General features: G+C 39.1%; 2 protein-coding genes across 4 annotated transcripts in view; both read left to right on the top strand.

Moving 5' to 3' along the window:
• Positions 1-6,094, top strand: part of LOC142034582 (T cell receptor alpha chain MC.7.G5-like) — an 88,673-nt gene extending 82,579 nt beyond the window's left edge. For 2 of the 3 annotated variants that reach the window (XM_075036130.1, XM_075036127.1), the window contains exons 3-6: positions 3,381-3,665; positions 4,289-4,351; positions 4,692-4,811; positions 5,445-6,094. In XM_075036130.1, coding sequence (XP_074892231.1) covers positions 3,381-3,665; positions 4,289-4,351; positions 4,692-4,810 — 467 coding nt within the window. In that variant the 3' untranslated portion in view covers position 4,811; positions 5,445-6,094. The remainder of the gene's footprint in view (positions 1-3,380; positions 3,666-4,288; positions 4,352-4,691; positions 4,812-5,444) is intronic. The other variant, XM_075036128.1, reaches the window with a different exon arrangement.
• The window catches only part of LOC142034583 (M1-specific T cell receptor alpha chain-like), a 137,276-nt gene that overhangs the window by 72,577 nt on the left and 43,687 nt on the right, over positions 1-21,012 (top strand). The window lies entirely within an intron of this gene.

Here is a 21,012-nt window from a genome sequence, read left to right as displayed (position 1 = left end):
GAAATTGAGCAACCTGACCCTTTTGTTGTTTGGATTTCTTTTGGAGATGCTAATATGCATTTTAGGATGCTAAGAACAGACATACTTTATTACCCAAATATTTTGAGAATCCCCAAGATGAAAATGACATAGAAAAACATGCATTAGCAGTCACTATAAGATATTCAAAGCATATTCTCTTGAGGGCTCAGTTAAAGACAGATAAGGGGTTTGGTTTGGTTTGGTTTATTCTAGATAAAACTTTCATTAAGAATACTAAGACCTATAACATTATGGAATATATAGCTCTTCCCATGACCTTGTAAGATTAAAGGGAAAAGAAGCACAACTTTTAGTGCTAATAAAATGCCACTGCCAGAATGTAATATACAAATCCTTCTCAAAAGCAAGCAGTGGTAGAAATTCATGGCTGTATTTTTAGGTAATGCAAAATAGTGGGACTCAGTTGAGGCTTCTGGGGTCTGATAAAGAAATAATTCTTCTTTATTAACTACAGTTGCACTGTGTACATTTGTTCTTGCTGAAGATCTTACCCAGTGAGTTATGCCAGAGAAGCAGCTTGCTAGTATGCTGGCTGTTTGAAAATACTGAAGATCAGAAAATATGAAAAGCCTTTAAAGATCTTCTCAGATAACAACGAATGCACAGGACTAACAGGCTGTGGCAAAACCATGTTACAGCACCTGGAAAGGAAATGTATGTAGAAAGAATAGCAAAATGAGCCCTTTTTGATTTACACGTTTTAACTGTGTGTTACTGTTGGTTTTGTCTTTGGCAAGGGGACTCAACTGACTGTGGTGCCAAGTAGGTATTCTTTATGCATTAACCTTTTCTGAGTTGTTATTCTTTGGATTTTCACTTTTTTCCTTTTCTTCCTCCTAAAATTCAGGCAGCCACTCCCCCATGCTTTAAAGTCACTAATTAGACTTCAGGCTTTCTATGTGTAACATTTTTATATGTAATTAGACAATTTAAGTATAAAACCCATGCTGATCCCACTTCCCAGGAGTTGCCAAAGAATCTAGGCTCCACAAGGACAAGTCCTGTCTGCTATATGCTAAATTTCTTTGGGACCTAACATCTATCCACTTACTCAGGCATCTTAATCATTTTCATAGTAATTGCTAGGTTTTAGAGTCATGCTTGGACAGTCTAAAGGGAAATAAATTTTCTGTGGAGGTTGACATTTAAGTTTCTAAGACTGTCTATTCTGTCAGAGTTACAAAGACAGCACTGACAGGAGGGAAGTATAATGTACAAAAGCATTAAATAGAATCTTATGCAATATTTCTGTACTAGTTTAATGTCACTAAATTGTTCAGAGTTTGGGTTAAACTGAATAGGTCAAATGAAGTCAATGAATGTTTGATTCCTGTTTGGTATCTGTTTGCTGAAGGTGTTGACAACCATGGAGTTGTGCTTGTTTTATTAGTAGACCCAACCCATGAAGTTATGACAGAGTACTACTTGACTTCCACTTCAGTCCCTCAGTATTGGGGTATGGATGGTGGGGAAAGAGAGTAAAATCAGAGCCCCTTGATCAAACCTTGAAAAAATACCCTGTGATGAACAAAATGTTAGACCTCAGGGATCTCTTGACCAGACTGCAAGGCAGATGCCATGCAAAATTCAAAGCCTAATGCAGCTCTCTTTAGCAAAGAGACCCATCAGGATGTTCCTGTCAAATTGGACATGTAAATCTTTTTTAATATGTCTCATAGCATTTCGTAAGCTGAGCTCTTTTTGGCAAGGATGCATGCTAAATGATTCCCTTCAGTTTCATGTTTTTATGTTAATTCATGTTACTAATCTTGTCCTGATACTGGTATGTGGAATCACCCCAGTTTCTTCACCTATGACCTGAGGGCAAAGATATTTTATTTTTAAAGAAATCATGATATCATAATGATTTGTTGGCTACTAAATTATTTTGAGACCAACTGTTTCCTTAAAAGACATCCCCTTCAAGTTTAAGCAATCTTATTTCATTACTTATATGTCTTATAAGAAATTCACAAAGAGGGCTGCTGCTATACAGTTGAAATTCAGGCTTTTGCAGTTCTCAAGCCTTTGTCATTTATGTATGTTGCTTAGAATTGGGAATTCAACTCTGAAATTCTTTCAAAACTGAAAAAAAAAAAATACAGCTAAAAGTTTCAGAGTAACTCTTCTGAAAGATGCATGAGAGAGCAAGGATCCCAAATCCTGTGAATACTTGTCAACATCTTTTAGGTTCTTTCAGAACTCCAGTTCTAGGGCACGTTTTTCATGTGTCGATGTTTGTTGGTATATTAACACTGAAGGACTATCACTGAAGGTTATTACAGTAGTCGAGGGAAGATTGTAAGAAGAGTTGTCTATGGACATCAAAAGTTCATAGGCCTCGGGGTAGTCTACCCTTCAAATAAGTTTATTATACAAATCCTGCATTATACTTCTAACTGCCTGTGGAGTTGTGGAACTAACAATATGGTACAGCACATGGATGAGAAAGGTCACAATTTTGGAATAGGCACAAGAATTTTTGTTGAACCAAGTACCAATGCTATTCTCTTTTCATTGTCTCCAGACTGGGTTGGAATGTCTTACACCATGTGCAATGTCTAGTGGGGAAGACCTCACCCACAATTTAAAGTTCTTGACCTTATCAGAAAGTCCTGGAGAAGTGGAGATATGCAATTCATGGCCTTCTGATTGCTTCTCTCCTACTCTCCTATCTTAGAGACAAAAATCCATCTTGCGTCTGAGCATTTGTTATTGAAAAGATCAACCTTGCCCTCACTCCAGCAGCAGTACTTAGTTTCTGCAACTAAAGTAACTCGTTGGAGTAACCTCGCACAAAAGTGAAGCAACAAACTGTCTTCTCTTTGCCCTACCATTCTTGCAATGGTTAGACCTTTTTAGCCACATCAGAAGAAGATTTGGGGGAGGGGAGGGAGAGTAAAGGAAAAACAGTTATTCCTTCATGCCTCATGAATATGTAAGACAGTCCTTGATAGAAGTGTTATTTTTAGGAATTAAGTTGTTGAGAAAGCAGAATGATTTGACTTTTGGAGTGGCATACATAAAAGTTCTCTTCTCATTTGCAGGTCTCTTATTTACAAAATAAAGAATTCACATATAGGGACGAGCTTTGACAAAAGGAAACTTAGAATCCTGTGGAATTAAAGCACTTTAAAAAAATACTCTCATACACCCTTTCTGCCTTTGATCTGATCTTTTGGAAGCAGCAGTAAGAAATAATGCCAAAAAAAGCAATTAGTCATTGATGATGCTAGGAATTAGTCACAGCTGGAGTATATATGAATTCCAGGTGACTTAGCACTCAGGCAAGCTTGCAATAAAATCAAATCATGCCCAAACAATGCTTTTTTTTACAGACATTCAAAAAAGTTCTAACCCACAAGTCATTGTGATGAAATCAAAGAATCTGGAAGGAGGTGGCAGCATTGGGAAAGCAGCTTGTTTGGCAAGGAATGTCAATACAAAGACCATCAGCTTGGAGATGCCCTCTAATGTGGTTGTATATGAACAGAGCACACCCATTTTGACATCAGTGGGGTTATATGATACTATTAAGGTGGTCAATGTGACAAAGGATACAGAGCTGACCTGCACGGCCCAATTCAACAACAAGCCTACTACAGCCAATGCAACATTGCCAGGTACAATTTTGTGGTACAACTGCAACTTATTTCTGGAGACAGTGTCTTCTAGTGCTTGCTATTTCACCTGCTATTGAGCATTGCCTTGGGTAACCAGCAAAAATGGCAAAGACATCTGGTACTTAAGCAGGTAGAGCTGAAAGATGTTTAAAAGCATCTAAAATAAATAATCTTAACTGTTTAACAACTTGGAGTTACTTTTTTTGTGGGAAAAGACTACACAATCTTTTTTAAAATGCACATTTAGCTATGGCTAAATACTTCACCACATAGCAGCAAATCTCTTAGAGCACAGCCTGAAATAGCCTTTCTAAAACCAACAAAAAGTTAAAGTGGTGGTGTGTTGTCTTTTTTCCTAAACCACTTATATTTTGGGGGATTGTTTTTGTCATCATGAAGCTCATTCAAATAGCAAAAATGAAACAATTCAGTAATTCTTTTGTTTCCTGCAATTTCATGGAGAAATCTTCTCCTCAAATTAATGTTAGAATTAGTGACCGGTTATCTGAGCCTCAGACCGTACTGCACACGTGTTCCTATGGCAAAGGTCATATGAACATTTTGTTTAATGGTTTTTAAAATTTGGATATAGTTTATAATGCATGTGCTTTATCATGCTACAGAAAAGGAGCCTGAAGAACCAGTAACAGAGAAGGTTTGCAACACCACAGACACCTCTGCACAAGGTTAGTTGCCTAAATAGATCATGAAGTTACATTATTGTGTTGGGGAGAAATGCATAGAAATGTGTTTTCTCAGGGGTGGAGGAATCAGAATACAACATATTCATCAAACACAGACTGCTTTTTCAAGGTTGCTAGTTTAGTAACAGGTAAGCAACAGGAAGCAAAATCCAAACTAGACAGATATTCTCCTTCCCTGTTGTTGCCACGTTTCCCAATCATCTTTTCCTTTGCTGTTGTTTCTTTCCCTGGAACTATTACCTGTGGTTTTTTCCGCTTTCTGCTAATATCACAATATCCAAATCTAGACCATGACCTCTGCCATCTTTTCTCTATCACTAAGCAGATACCAAAGTGGAGAAAGCGAACATGCTGTCTGTGGCTGTGTTGGGTTTGAGAGTCCTGCTGGCAAAAAGTATCGCCTTCAATACACTCATGAGTATCAAGTTGTTTCTTTTCTGAGGTAAGGAAGCACATAGCTTGATCTGTAGCAATACTAGAAGCACATGCCAGGAAAGACTGCCTGTCTTTGTGTACTCCTCTAACTCCACAAGCAACGATACCTGTTCATTTGCTCCTGTTTCCTTTAAATAACTCTTGCAGGTTTCTGGGGAAAAAAATGCCAACCACAAAAAAACCCCAAACAAACAAACCCCCCAAAACAACTAAAACACCGCCCACCCTCCCTCCCAAGTCACAAAGAAAACAACCCCTTTCTCTATCCAAAGCTCAGTTCTTGGTGGCTGGTCCCCAAATTTTCTTTGCAGGAAACTCGCTTTGCCAGAGCAACTCAGGGATTACCAGAAGTGCCTAAGAGATATCTCATTTACTATTTCAAGTAGCAGAGCACAAGGCCTAGAGAAAAATCAAGACAAAAAAGGAGTCAAAAGCAAGGCTCCCAAAACACAATCATGTGAAGTAGTGGGAGAAAACAGAGGAGGGGGGGAGGATTTTTAAATTAAGGTATCCAAAGAGGCACAAAAGATAGTCCAGCCTAAGTTTTGTGAGTCTACCTGTCTTGACCTGACATCTATCAAACAGTGGCACATAGGCCCAATTGCATTAAATATAGTTTAAAACACATTTGCTCTTCCAGGCAGTGGGGAAGCAAGACAACAGCAATCTGAAGAACAGCAGGAGAGAGTGTGTACCAGCAGCACAATGGGTTGAACAGCCGATGTCATATCTGCTGACAGTAACCATCCAGAATACAACACAGCACCTTCCCCTTAAGACATTTTATATTGTTGAATCCTGCCTAGCTAGTTTATTTGAAGAGTTGTAACTTCTTTTGCTATTTCTTTTTCTCTGTGAACGGAGGAGATTGTATTTTTCCTCATCCCCCTGCTAAGTAGAGATTAATCTCCCTACTCTTCTAGCCTTTGCATAGAAGCATCCAACCTGCTTCAGTAGTCTTGAAAAATCCAATCCTCACTGTAGATGTATGACCTGTTTAGAACACCTTTTACAGGCATGTTGCATTACTGTTTGGATTGATGTACTACTGCTGAGAGACTTCAGGCACCATAGATGCTATTTATAGCTTTAATGTTTTTTTAGATAGCTTTAATAACAGTAATTTTCTATTGTAGATGAGAAGACCTATGTTAGATCTGAAATGATTCAATTCAACCAGATAATGTTCAACCATAAAAACATTTCTTTGTTAAACCTGTATTTCTTCTGCAAAGCGTATGGCACATGCATTTTAGATTACTGCAGTAGTGACCAAAATAAAGTTTTACTAAGTCAAAATGCTGTGGTTTGTTCTGTTTTTTAATTATGGATTTGAGGTAGAGATTGCTGAAATCCAACTGTCCTAATGACCAGTGAGATTAGAAATACAGCTTTGATAACCTAGATTTCCTGTTGGCTGAATTTGTCTTTTCTAGACTTTGTACAGAGAAGTGGAGATTCTCTCTGGCACATTAAAAAGCTTCAGTAGAGCCATGAATTTTAGACTTAGGGGATTTGAATGAGGTCTGGTCTTTCAGATCACTTTGAAGAGATCCCAGCAAGAGATGTTGCATCACAGCAAAAAAAGACATGTCTAAGGAGAAATCAGTTAAGAGACAGCTTGCTATGAACATGAGGAAGGAAAATACACATATCAGAAGAGAAGAAAACATTCTGGGTTTTTCCACTCGTTGATACTAGGAAGAGACCAACAGGAAATAATATATGGGGGTTTGATGGAGTGATAGTTTCCATAGCAACTTGGTTATTAGTCAAAAAGATCCCAACACACACATTCCCCAACTCGTCTTTCTCTCACAAGCAACAGGCAGGATGCTGTGGTCAACATTTATGACTAAGTTACACCATGCAAAATTAACTCCCCCTTGTTTTGAAAAACAAATTAACCACATCCTGAAGGGGAAATAAGGTTTTTCACATACTGAGTGAGTTACTGTTGGCTTCAAGATAGCCTCTGCAGAGTGCATAGTAAGGTCTGTTTAATTAAGGTTTGTCAGGTTAGTCCCTTGCAGGGACTTGCAGACACCTAGAGGAAGACCCTCATCCTATGCAGAAGGTAAGTGAAATTTGTATGGCAAATCCAAAACAGTAAAATGCTTACTTAGTGCATTCTACCACCGTAATGTATATCAGGGGAGCTGTTCACGAGTATTTTTATCCTGCTTTTCTGATGACACCCTGACACTTTTTATCTTGCACTCTACACCTTTTCCCAAGCTCTCAGGCAAGACTCAGACTGGGAGTACCGTATCTGTGTCTCTGTGCAAATCAAGGAATGACATTTTCCTGAGTAGTTCTGGTTGTGCCTGAGGGCTTTGGCAGAATTAAAATCCTGCAACACTGCACAAGCAAAAAGAGTGATCTACAGATATGTGACTACTGAGGGATAGCATTGACTCACACAGAAATTTATCAGCCAGATAAGGACATCAGTCTGTATTATTTCAAACACCCATCCACATTGGCGCAGGACACCAGAGCCCTCATTTCCATCACAAAGAGATTCATGACCTGAGTGATACCACCATGGTCAGGTTTTTCAGACCTCCCTCTGCACTACTGGGAAACCGGTTAGTGCACCAACATCTATGCCCTCACTAATCCCCTAAAATGTCATTCACCCAAGCCTCTGTTATCTAGGTCTTAGTCAAAAAAAGAGAAACTTGTGTCTTTGAGAAGGTGGTTCAAAGTCTTCAGCTCTGTGGATCATGAGAAACAGGGAATACCCATCCATCAGTCTCTTATGACAGTCTGTCATTCGCCCACAGTGAGCAGAATTAGTCCCCATTGGAGTGGACTAGCCTGGTGGCCAGGCCTGTGGCTCCCCTAAGACTTTATTTCAGGTCAGAGTACATGAAATAAGAGGGCTGTGTCACAGCTGGCCAAAATAATGTTTCTGAGACACGATGCCAAGGATGGATACTGAAGACAGCCCAGGCATCCTCATACTGTAGCCAAAGCGGGTGTAGTCTGTTTTTCTCACTTTATCTGGAGAAAACTATCTGGTTGGCTGTGTCTGGCCTTCTGGAAGGAAAGGATTAGCTTCCTGTGGCAAGAAGCAACCTATGCTGGCTTAGACTAACTGGGGATGAGAGGAAGAGGGAACAAACTGCATTAATACACCCCTTGGGGAGAAGAGACGTATCTGTACCCAGTGAAGATCCAGCTGGAAGAAGCAGGTACATGTGCAGACACACAACCCCTTTTCAGCTCTTAAACTTCTAGACAGATTGTGCTGGATTTTTTATTTGAACCATTTCCCCTGTCAGGAGCTGTCTAGGTCTCATTATTTTAGTTTGAGTTAGGAAAGAGCCTGTAGCCCCTCTGTCCTATTTTCTGTCATTGTGACTTTCTGATTGCCTCCCACTAGTGGTGGCTTTTCACTTTACAGTTGCAAATCTGTAATTTTCAGCCAATGCATAACATGCATCTTAAGAAAACAGGAGGATGTCATTGTTGGCAGAAGAAAATCCATTAACAGGGAGCTTTTGTACAGCCCAATAGTAAAATTGTGTTGGTGCGGCTCGTTCCACAGAAAAGGCCAGAGTCTGCAGCTCTCCTAGCTGCTATGAGCTAAGGGAAAGTTTTTGTAGAGAAATTGTGCTCCACAGGAAAATATCCTCTATTAAAATCAGCACCTTGGGATTTAAAATTATCCTTAACTAGGAAAAAATACATTGTCCTGTAAGAGATCCAATGATACCAGAATAATTGAGGATGGTGATAAGCAGAACTCATTAGTACAAAACATTTTAATAGTACTATCAATATTCTACAGATTTAACTGTGTCCATATTTGATTGTGTTCAGATGGCCTTTGAATATCTCCAGGGGTGGAGTCACTATCCCTGGAGATATTCAAAAGCCATCTGGACATGGGCCTCGACAAACAGCTCTAGATAGTCCTGCTGGAGCAGGGGAGGCGAAATGACCTCCAGAGGTCTTGTCCAACCTCAGTCATCCTGTATTTCTGTGATGTCTTTGTCATATATAGAACGTTTGCCTAGAAATTTCAAAGAAGAAAGCCCAGGTTGGGAGTGTAATTATCCAGATAGGAAAAATCAATTGAGCATTAACAGTGCAATCCAGTAAGGAAAAAAACCAGCTTACCTTGTCTTATAGCTGTAGATAGAGTGGTTAGGAGCACTAACACAGACAAATAAATCACAAGAAGATAAGTAAGTAATGAGATATTTAACAAAAGACAAAAGTGCAGTATGGGACTTGGGAAGACAGTGATGGCAGTAACACTTGGTACAAGGGCTCGAATACTTTTCTTCACCATCTTTCACAATGAAAGGTGGAGAAGAACTGAACCTCAGTTTGAATAATTGCTGGTGTGAGGCAGGCTGTAGAGAGTTGAAGCCCACAGTTCATGAGCGAAGTCTGTTCCAAGCAAGCCCAAGGGAGATGTTGCAAACAGCCAGCAGAAACTCAGCTAATGTGGCAATTCAAGCTTGCAGAGCCTGAACACAATCTGAAATTTCTTGAAGACAATGTCAGGCCAGCGATGTCTTATCAGACAGACAAATAGGTGGGGTACCTTTGAAGCATACAAAAATATTCAGTCTTCAAGGTCTTTTGACATGATTACAAAAAGCAGTACTACTACTACTACATCAAAGGCACTGTATTACACCATATCACCTCTGTTATCCATCAATTTCATTTTCTCATGGATGTGCATATGGGAAAATAAGATCTGTCCAGTTTAGGGCTAGTAGTTATTCAAAGGTATAAATGAACGTTTTAATAGCACAGAAAATGATTCTAAAATTACTAATAATGACTGTGGTTTGACCTTTCCATCCTGTTCATTTGACTACACCATTTTTGTCTAAGGGAGTATTCTTCAAACTTAAGTCTGCCCTAGGGTTGAGAAACTGCTCCCCACACTGTTGTTGTTTTCAGAATAAGAACAACCTCCAACATTCACCCAAAGTTCCTCCAAACAGTATTCTCTCTCCACCCAGTGTCAGAGCCTGGCAACAGCTGATATGAACACCTGTCTCCATATGCAATTGTGTTTATCCCATCTGCAGAGTCTGTGGACTTCTATATTTCTTTCCTTGATGTTAATACTCATGGCTCTTCGCAATGATGCATTCCTCTCCATTCTCACTTCTGGTCCTAAGGATCTATCAAGCAGGTCTGGATCATGCTAAGCCACACAACAAATGTACCTGCCTCAGGGGGCTAGGAAATTTTCCTTTTAGTAGGCAAAGGTCATGCATGTGTCAGACTAGGGGTCTGAATGCCTTGAAGTTGTTAATTGTGAGTATCTCCTCACCTCTTCTGTGCAATTGCTGTTTTGTTGTGGGTTTTTTGTTTGTTTGCTTGTTTAAGTTTCTGATTCACACCCTTTCTCCTTTTAATGCAGACCTAAGAAACTCAAGTCATAAAAGAAGATGTTCATCTAGTACGTGCCAGTCAACAGCATGTCCATAACCCCTAAAGCTATAACTGAAGTCTACTAGAAGTTACAGACATTTATTGTAGTGAAAATGACAAAGTTCATGGCTTCCTAGATAAGTTTAAAAGTACTTGGGAAGCATCCCATTAATATGTCCTCAAAAATGATTACCCAAGCAATGAGAATCAACAAGGCAAGTCCTTCACTAGTGAAATTCTGCATGATTTGTTCATAACGGCTGCTCAAAGGTGTCTTCCCTCCTTCTCTGCTGTGTGTCAGCATGGGATTTTTACTTCCTCTCCCTGTTACATTGCTTTATGAAGCCTTCTGCCTGCCACCTGCAGAACAAGTTGCAGGTTTTCTTCTCTAGCAAAAGGTAGGCAAAAGTCTGATGTTCATGTGCTTATTATTCTTATCCAAAGCAAGCTGATTGCCTGCTCTTCTGCTTCTGCCTCCTACTTTCCAATACCAAGATGCAGGATCACGCTTTTAGAAAACAGCTGAAATTTCAGCATAGACGGTCCCCAGGAGTCCAAACCAGATGCAAAGGGAAGATATAACAGGTGAGTGACAGCATCTCTGGGGAACCGTGCTCTTTTAGCATTGCAGCTGGTGCTGCAGGACTGCCACAGATGTCTAGAGTGACACGGAAGATATACGGTGCCTGTATCTAGTTTGGCATCTTGGAAGGACTCACCTGAAGAAGAGTATTCTTTCTTCTGTGTACCTTAGTGATCCTAGAGGTTCATCCATATGATGTGAAAAGGAGTGAAGAGCTTAAAATGCCCTTGAGGTCTGGTGTAATAGGGCACCTAAATTTCTTGGTAGCTTTTAAATTCAAGATCCTTTGCATGCTCAGGGATTCCAGCATCAGAATCAGTGCAAAAACTTTTGAGAATACTTGGCCCAACATGTGGAATAATTCAGCTCTTTTCTCCAAGGGACTCTAAGAAGTAAGTCAGGTGGTTCAAGGGAAGAGCATAAAATGCACCCTTCCCTACTAAGTATGTGGAAGAATATATGGCTTTTTTTGCTAACAAAGTTTTATTGCTTTGGTTTTCCTGAGTATTTCTAAGTCTTACTACATCTGCTGCAATACAACCCCATTTTCTATAAAGACCTTAAGGAACCAATTTCACCATCAGCACTTTTATTTACACAAAATGGCAATGTTTACAATACTTAATGAAATTATTTCATATGACAGCTTTCTGTAAATTTAAGCCATTTAGTTGCATGTTTCAAATTGTTGTATAGGCTTGTATTTTTTATTATATTTCAAGGACTTTCATTTTTGTCTAGGCATCATCATGGCCATTTCTCTGTTAGATTTATTTTAACTGTAGAGTAACTTCTATAGCCTAGCTGTTCAGAAATCTACTTTGTTTATCTGTGGAAGAGTTCATTAACATTATGATGATGTCTAGATTTCAAGTGAAAATCTAAACTACTTAACTAACTCCTGAAAATCTCTTCACCTGGATGCTACTTAAAGATAGTATCATGTTTTAGATCAGAAGAGCTGGTTTACACTCCTTTCCCAAGAGTACTTCAAGTACTGTTCAATTTTGTCAGCATTAGGAAATTTTAGAATTGTGATTCTGCTTGATATAATTTTACGGCTGTTCTGCTCTATTGTATTTTAATTCTTTTTATTTTTTGCATTGTTTTCTTATTTTAAGTTAGTGAGATACATATGGTATGCTTAGCCATTGTTTTACACATTGGTAGTCCTTAGCTCACATCCTGGGTCAGTGAGGCTTCAGTTCTTTTTGAACTACATGAAGCATTAAATCCTTATTGCTAACAATGTCTTATCCCAGTTTAAGTCTGCAATTCTTTTCTAACTGCTATTGAACCTCATGGGCATTCTCTGGCAAAAGTTGACAGCTCATTGTATGCAAAAGTTACATCTTCACCTTTTTATTGGGGATCTGCTGCTTGTCATTTTGATAGATTCTCCTCTGAGTTGCAAATGCTTCTAAGAAGTCAGTTATCTTTAACTGCATGCTACGGGCAGATGGGAATGCAGAGAAGTTCGCAGAGCCCAATATGACTCAGAAGGTACAACATCTGCATTTCTACTGACTAGTGATACCTGCAATCATTCAGATACAAGAGCTTCACTCACCACTGATAGAAAGCAGATCTCTGCCTGATAAAAGGTGTTTCTTGCCATGTATTTTTGCAGACCCTTCTGGTTTTACAGCAGGTGAAACTGCTGTATCAATCAAGAACTTTGAGACTTGACTGTCAAAAGAGTCTGTCTCCAAACAACTTCTCAGCCCTTTTGCTGCCAGCAGATCATAGCACAGTATGTTTTGTGGCTTCTCATTATAAAAGCACACATGCCACCCACAACGTGAACTTAAATAAAACCTTTTAAGTACTTTCAGGCAAATGTTCACCTGCAGCACATCAAGTTTAATCTTATTTCCCCCTGGTGAGCCTCACGGGTAGAGTATGCTAACACCTGTGTATTGCTTCTCGCTGAGCAAGTTAAAACCGTGATAGCTCTCTCCTGTGGCAGAGAACGTTAAAAGCACCCTAAATGAAAAAACACCTTTCCAAAAGGTTAAATGGAAAAGCATCATGAAGAACAAGGAAAACTGAATAGCAGGGAGAGTATTTTGCATTTTCTCTCATATTTTTATTTATATAGGAAGAGGAGTGTTCATGCTTCCAGCCTATACATTTCTTGCTTCTGCAGAAATGTATGGGAACGCCCCAAGCAAAATTAAGTATTTCTAACATTTCAGTGCCCAGCCTCCCACAAGACACAAAGGATGGCAAAGCTTCATAGCCAGAAAGGCTCTGGCAGCACAAGGCAGGACTCCCAGTCTCATTCCTTTAGTGTCTTGGCTTTCTCAGGGCCAATAAGAATGTCACAGAAAGGGAGAAGTTCAGGGACAGTATCAACATCTCTGTATGCAGACTGCCAGAGAAAAGTGCTTAGACCAGCCTCAAATGACACACAGGATTTTGTATCCTCTGGCAAACTGTTACAGCACAAACAAATACTTACTCCAACACCTATCCACCCCTTTCCAACTCAGCCCCATGAACATGCACTTATCAAAACTTCAGTCTTACCCTTGCAGAAAACTTTGTTTCTTACTTTTTTTCATGTGACTCCCCACCATCTTCTAGGGCTAGAATACTTCCTCACCCTCAAGTCTTTAAGCTGCTTTTGCAGACAGCACATCAAACTGACTTGGGGTTTATTTAGTACTTTCTTGCCAAAGGAGAGTAGGGAAGTTTGCTGTAAGTTGCTCTTAAAATGGGTCTGGATGTAACGTGGCTAATGATGCTTATTTCTTATTATTGTAAAACCCAGCTGGGTGTAAGAGCTATGTCTGTGATTATTATTGCATGTGCTTGTATACTCTTGTGCAAGGATTGCATTTGAAATGAAGAGCATACATATACTTAAAAGGATACTCAAAGCAAAACCCAAAATGTCTAGGAGTTTTAACTTGGTAAAAGTAATTAAAATATATGAAATGAGGTGAAAAAAAATCCCCCCAACCCCTTCTTTTTTATCCAACTCCATCTGTATATTCTTTTCAGTTTAAACTTTATAATTCATATGGTAAACCAGGCTTTATTTAACTTTCTGGTCATATAAACCTTGACAGATTTTTTTTTAAGAGGATAAACTGATTGTTTTCTTGTTATTACTTTAAACAATACCAAACTGCATGAGAATGGTAAATATTAAATAACTTTACAGCTGAATCCTTCTGTTGTCTTATACAGCATTGAAAATAGAGTATAATAAAGATATTCCTGCATTCTGCTGGCCATAATCTGACCTGTCTGTTCTGTTTCTCAAAATACTAGAGTTCCTGATAAAATTAGATATATTGATGTAAAGTGAATTTCTTTCCTTGATCTCTCCTGCTACCTGCTGGTCAAAGTGTTTATTGTGCTCACAACATTTAACGAAATCCAGTAAATAGGTCAAATGGAAAAAAAAACCCCCAAGCACCCAAATCCCATAACAAGTGTTGTCACTGCACATGCCACAAATTAAACTTCTTTGCTCTTCATTTGCATTCTTGCCTTGCCAGCAGGTGCAGATGAAAACCCTTGCTATGTAATACAGAGGCTTTAGAAAGTACAGTGCCAGAAATGCACAGGTGAAAGAAGATGAATAGCTGAACTGAGATTCAAAGAAGCTTTATTCAAAGATAGAAGCTAAAACAGTTGTACAGTTGTAAGTAATTTGTAACAGAGGAAATGGAGTAGAATATGGGAAATGCAGCACTACTTTTGAAATTCATTAGTATTTTTAAGGGAGCTTTAAACTGTAAGTTATTCAGGAAACTCAGTGGTCAGAATGTCCTACACTGGAGATGTCTTGCTGGGATTAAGGGATGCATCTGTGCCCTGAAAACCTGTTATGTCCAGAGCAGGCTAGGGTCTGCCAAAGGTATGGATGTCTTGCTAAACAAGGAAGAAGTCTGAAACAGCAAGGAACGAAGTACCAACTTTCTGGTTTCAGGCAATGAAGAGGCTGATAAGAAGATGGATGAATACAAGTGCCAAAGTGTCTGGTGCCCTGTGATAAAGAAATTATGGGGCAAGTTGTTGCAGCTAAGAAGGCTGCAGATGAGATGCACCCAGGAGCTGTGGTCTTCTGGTGAGACTTTCTACTGCTTTGAATTGTGAGATTTTCTGCAGAGGGATTTCTTACTGTGGAAGGACTAAGGTATGTCAGTTCCGTCAAGTTCTGCCTATGGACCTGGCTGTTTCTGAAAACAGGTAAGTCTGCTGTTGGCCAGGAATTTTGCATGCCACAAACCTGTGTATATAATATTTCTTTAATTTCATTGAACTGGGAATTCAGGGGGCCATACATTGGAATCCTTCTCTTCATTAAGTGTATTGCAGTCACAATAATGACTGTACTGATGGGTGTGCTCTTGAACAGATGTAATTGGGTTTAGTGATACAGTCAATCAAGGGGAGGGTGGCTGTTAAATGACTGGCCTTAGAGATGGTCACTTGCTATATGACTTATCCTTTGGTGTCCACTATGGGTGAAAGACGAGACAGAAATTAAATTCCTTAAAACTTCTTATGTACCCAAATGTTGCAGGGTCTTGGAGGAGGATGGAATGGCTTAAACAGAAAGACAGAATTTGTCTGTTCTTGTTTTTAATTCTGTTCCATTTATATATTTTATAGTAGCATCAATGGGAGAGTTTCCATTCATTGAACAAATTTGTGTATTTGGAATTCTGGGTGCAATGCTTAAAACTGTTGAGTGATTGATCTACTGCTTTTCATCTTATAATGAACTGAGCAGTTTTTCCTCCCCACATCTCAGCCAGCTTTTAGTTGAAAGTCTTTGACTTTAGCAGGGATTGCACATACAAAGCAGCTTGCAAAGTTAACAGTTTTGTATATAAATCATTTTTGCATGGGCAGACACAAAGGTTTCCACCACTAAATTTATAGTTTGAACAACAGTAATTCCTTCCTCCCTTCCTTACTTCCTCCCTCCCTCCCTTTCTCCCTTCTTTACTTCTTTCCCTCCTTCCTTTCCTCCTTCCTTACTACATTGTACAGTACTTTTGGAACCTGGGTATTGTGGTTTAAACCCAGCCCACGACTAAACACCACACAGCTGCTCACTCACTCCACCACACACCCCCAGCAGGACTGGGGAGAGAATCAGAAAAAAAAAGTAAACCTCGTGGGTTGAGATAAAGACAGTTTAATAAGTAAAGCAAAAGCCATGCACGCAAGTAAAGCAAAACAAGGAATTCATTCCCCACTTCCCATGGGCAGGCAGGTGTTCAGCCATCTCCAGGAAAGCAGGGCTCCATCATGTGTAATGGTTACTTGGGAAGACAAACGCCATCACTCCAAACATCCCCCCTTCCTTCTTCTTCCCCCCCAGATTTATATGCTGAGCATGATGCCATATGGTCTGGACTATCCCTTGGGTCAGTTGGGGTCAGCTGTCCCAGCTGTGTCCCCTCTCAACTCCTTGTGCCCCCCAGCCTCCTCGCTGGTGGGGTGGGGTGAGAAGCAGAAAAGGCCTTGGCTCTGTGTGAGAGCTGCTCAGCGGTAATGAAAACATCCCTGTGTTATCAACACAGTTCCCAGCACAAATCCGAACTATAGCCCCATACTAGCTACTGTGAAGAAAATTAACTCTATCCCAGCCAAAACCAGCACAGTGGAAATGGCACTTAAAGAAAAATTCCAAATGCAAGTTGTGCTATGGCTGACTTACAGATAAAAATTGATCTGGATGTGGTAAGAAGGGATTTTTTTTGTGAACTGGTGTTACACTCTGATGCTAGGAGCTGAAAGAGAACTTGCTGCTGCACAGGAACCACATATACTCTTCAGTTCAGCCACTATAACTCTGAGTAAAAATATCCCTGCTGTGCTTGCTACCCAAGAAAATATCTGATCAGCTGCTGGTTTTTTATTCTTTCATTTGCTGCAAGTAAATGTGCTTGAGACTGCTTGACCGGAGTGGAACTGATTGGCTAAGCTATTCTGGAACAGATGCCCAGATATTTTTTCAGCTGATCCTAATATCCATTCAAAATATTTTTCTTCTCTGTAGGGTGTGAGACAGAAAGAAAGATTGCATTCAGGAGAAAAGTAAAAGTTTTAGAATAAATGTTCTTTTTTTCTCTAAAGAAAATCTGCACATATTCCATTATTTTAGAAGAGTTACTGGAAATTATTTGTTTCATCACAATTATGTCAGTTACATTTTCTCAGCAAAAAAAGATATGGCTGGTTTTTGAGATGCTGTTCATTTTAATTGATTTTTCATGGCTTTAAAATCCCTACATATAATTGTCAAGTTGCTTTAAAATAAAAGTTATCAATACTTCTATGTGATAAGGAATAGTTAAAATTCATAATGTACAATGAAAACATCTTACATTTCAGGAGAGGATGGAAGTCATGTTTTTGTAAAGGGCTGTGCTGCTGTGGACGTGATGACTGAGACATTCAAATTTGTGAGTGAAATACGTCTAACAGTGCATTCAGGTAAGCTGCTCATTTTTATCTAGAGAAATATGAAGATGGTATTTCTAAGTGCCTTGCTCCCATTTAAAATTCGCAAACATGGAAAAATTGACAGGAGCACAAATCGCTTCCCTGCCAACTATAATAGCCAGTTTTGTGAAATAAAAGGAAGATAATCAGTAAAATTCTGCTTATAGTAGAATCTTTTTCAAAGCTATTGTCTAATATAGCGATGAAGCATCTTCCCAGAGGTGACATTCTGAACAGAAAATGCAGCCAGGTAAGAAAGATTGGAAAAAACCACTGCAAATAGATGGATATGAACAAAATAGATCATATTATTCCCTGTGCATTTAAATGAAATTAAGTTAAAATAAAATTAAATTAGGCAGCTGTGTATATTATTTTTCAAGGCCAGTACCAACTGAGATCCTTGCTACTAAATCATGTGTTATCAGTTTGATGTCACTCTGTAAATTCAGGCCTGCTTTCTGACTGGACAAACTGATTGTGAATGCCAGTCCAGTCCTACAGGAGAGAGGGTTTGAAAGCTACTGCCTGTTTATAGACAGAAACATGGCGTGGGAAGATTTGTCCTCTGGGGAAGGATTTGAAGCTATATTTGAGAAAGGAAAAAATTAGTATTAAAATCCTACAATGCTTCTTTTCTGTACATCAGCAATTTGAAAAAACTAGAACTAGTGCATGAGAGTAAAAAATAATTAGATGCTTCAGTCCTCTGTGTGTTTTGTGGTTTTTTTTTTTGTTTGTTTAGTTTTTACTCAGATGAGTTTTTGCAAAGTTTTCTATAGTACTGAAAACACTTGTGGCAAATACCAACTTAATTTTTGTCAAGGGGGCATATCTGACACTAAATCCCAGTCAGTGTAAGAATTTCTGACCTTTTTTTGTCTGTTTTAATTTTTTTTTGCCTAAAAGATAGTTTATTTCTTCTTAAATATGAGAAATACACATAAGTCTATAAGCTCAATTATGTAAATCTATCTTTTCTGGCATAATCATCTTAAACTGCAACTTGAAGATAACTGTATAGATATCTGTATATTGTGGTCTGGAAAAACTAATAGAGTTCTTATGTACTTCAGGTTTTTTCATCCTTATTTATTATATCTGCCATTTTTGTTTACTTCTTGGATATCTTATAAAATTAGTTCCTGCAAAATCCCTGAGAACTATTACTTAAAAACATGATTTTTATCTGTTGCTCAGAGTCATAAATTCTAGGTCACTGTTTTCAACAGCACTGTTTGTAAAATATCTTGGGTGTTAATGACACAAACATTATTTAGAAAGAAATGAGACTGTAAGTACTCAAACGCCAACAAAATAAATGCTACACTAATGTTGTAAGAGAAGTGACTGACTTTTGGGAGCAAATAAAAGGAGCTCACAGGGAAGATGTCTAGAGGGCTTATGTTAGCTTTTCCTTAGCAACACAAAGAGGTTATTACCTATTTTTTTCAGTAGAAAATCACAATGAGTTAGAAAGATTATTGACTGCTGGGAAATGGCCTTTACTTGCAATTCACAACCCTAGCTGTTTGAAAGCTTTGCACTTAACTTTGAGCAAGGTCAAAGAACAGAAATTTGCCCTCACTGCTCTATCATGCGATGAGTCCACCTGCCTAAATTAATTATTCATGAGTTAAGCAGAATTAGATTGAGAGCCGAATCTTGAGAAACTATAGTTAGAGAAGTGTACCCAGTCAAGAAGAATGACTCCAGTGGACCAAATAAGGCTCATCCTCCTAGCTGAAAACAGCACTCAATAGTTCTGTGATTGGACACAGTCCCAGTAACTTAATGTAAAGTTCTCAGCTACCACACAGTGCTGGTGTAGCCAGCTCAAAGCGACTCTTTCAGAAGGGGATAACGTCTGAAAGTCAATGCAAGTAGGTCTGAAAGCAGAAATGGTTATTTGGGTAAATGCATGCAATATCTCAAAGTAGATTATTTTAGAGATCTCTCTGCACTGTAATACTAGCCTTCAAGCAATTTGGAGGATGCCATTAGAAACCACAAAATGCAAGTGAAGTGGTGCCCAGTAACAGGACCAGAGGCAATGGGCATAAACTGAAACAGAGGAGGCTCCATCTGAATATCAGGAATGCTTTATCACTGTGAGTGTGACCAAACAGTGGCACAGGCTGCCCAGAGAGCTTGTAGAGTCTCCCTTGTTGGAGATATTAAAGAGCTGTCTGGATGTGCTCCTGGGCAACCAGCTCTAGGTGGCCCTGCTTGAGCAGAGGGGTTGGATTAGATGAATTCCTGAGGTCCCTTCCAACCTCAACCATTCTGTGATTGTGTGGCTGCATGTGGTCTCATCTCCTTTCTGAAAGAGATGGTAATGTAGCCTGAATTTTTTAACCTTAGTCTGTAAGTTGAAACAGACTTTCCGTTGGAAAGGCTTTGCTCAGGTGCTGCAGCTCTGGGTTCAAAAACATTAAAAAGAAATTGCATTGTAATATTAATTGGAAAGATCAGCTTAACAAATGGAATATGTTATTTTGTACGGATACAACACATTTTATGGTTGACAAAAGGAAGGTGCAAAGAGGAGGACTAAAAGGAAAAACAAATTTTTTGCAATGGCTGAAAAACAGTGAAGAAAAAGAATTCATGTCTGGGACTGAAACAACACTGAAACTGGCACTAAGTGGTTCATTTTCAACGACAAAAGATGGTAAAAAAAGATAACTACAGTGGGGGCAAACATTACCCTTGTAGGGTGTTATAAGTTCTTGTAAAGCTGTTAGCTAGTGTGTGAACAAGAATAACTGGATAATAACACTTGGGTCTGGAACTAGACTGAAAGTAAATCCTGGTAAGAACAGAAGATAGAGGGGCAGAGGTGGATGTGAAAGGCCACTCTAACAGTTAAAAAGTGAGGTCTTGAAAAGAATGAGACTGGGGGTACAAGGTCTTTCCCTCAGCAATATCTTACCTATTTTAGAATAGATCAAACTCCTTGGGTTAACATCTGAGACAATATGTTACTGACAACAGTATGAAGGCTGTGCGCTTACTTTACACAGCACCTGGCTTTAAGAGCATGGTCAGTTACTGCAATTAAACCCTGTAAGGGCATAATTCTTTAGAACCAATGCAGATTTGCTTCAGCTTCTCTGTTCTACAGATAAAGAAAAAAGCTGTAGAAAGGAACCATAACAAGATTTTGTAACCGTTTCCTTTCACTTCTATGACCTTGTCTAGTGTGTAGGAGAGCTGAATTCCCCATTCAGGGATGGGACAGGTTTGAATAAATCCTGCTGTTTACCTAGGGTCAGCTGTTCTGAATTCATGATGCAGGGGGGAAACCCCATTGTAATGGGGATTGTACAACTGTCCATAAAGCAGGAGTGGACCTGTGATAAATGATGGCATCTGTGTCTGCAGAAAAGGGGCTTCGTTCTATAGGGTGGAGAGGCCATGTGCAGAATCTGGCTTGGAGAGTAACCAGTCTTGAACCTAAGCCATTTAATTAGAATTATTACTAAAACACAGCTGCATAGGAAAGAAAAAAAATGTACACCAAACGTTGGTCAGAGTGTAATGTTTTCAAGATATTAAGCTGAAGTACTTACTGTAGGATTGCAGTAAGCTTCTGGTGGTTCTGAAGATGCTTTAGCAAAGTTGATGAGGTTTGGAAATAGATTTATAGTATCCCACAACTAACAAAAGAGAATTTTAAACCACTTCCTGGAACCTTCTTTAGTATTGAATAGTTAAAATAATGTATCAGGTG

Source organism: Buteo buteo, chromosome 9 (assembly GCF_964188355.1).
Source record: "Buteo buteo chromosome 9, bButBut1.hap1.1, whole genome shotgun sequence".
In the NCBI taxonomy this organism is placed as follows: domain Eukaryota; kingdom Metazoa; phylum Chordata; class Aves; order Accipitriformes; family Accipitridae; genus Buteo; species Buteo buteo.
This window is presented reverse-complemented; position numbering and strand designations above follow the sequence as displayed.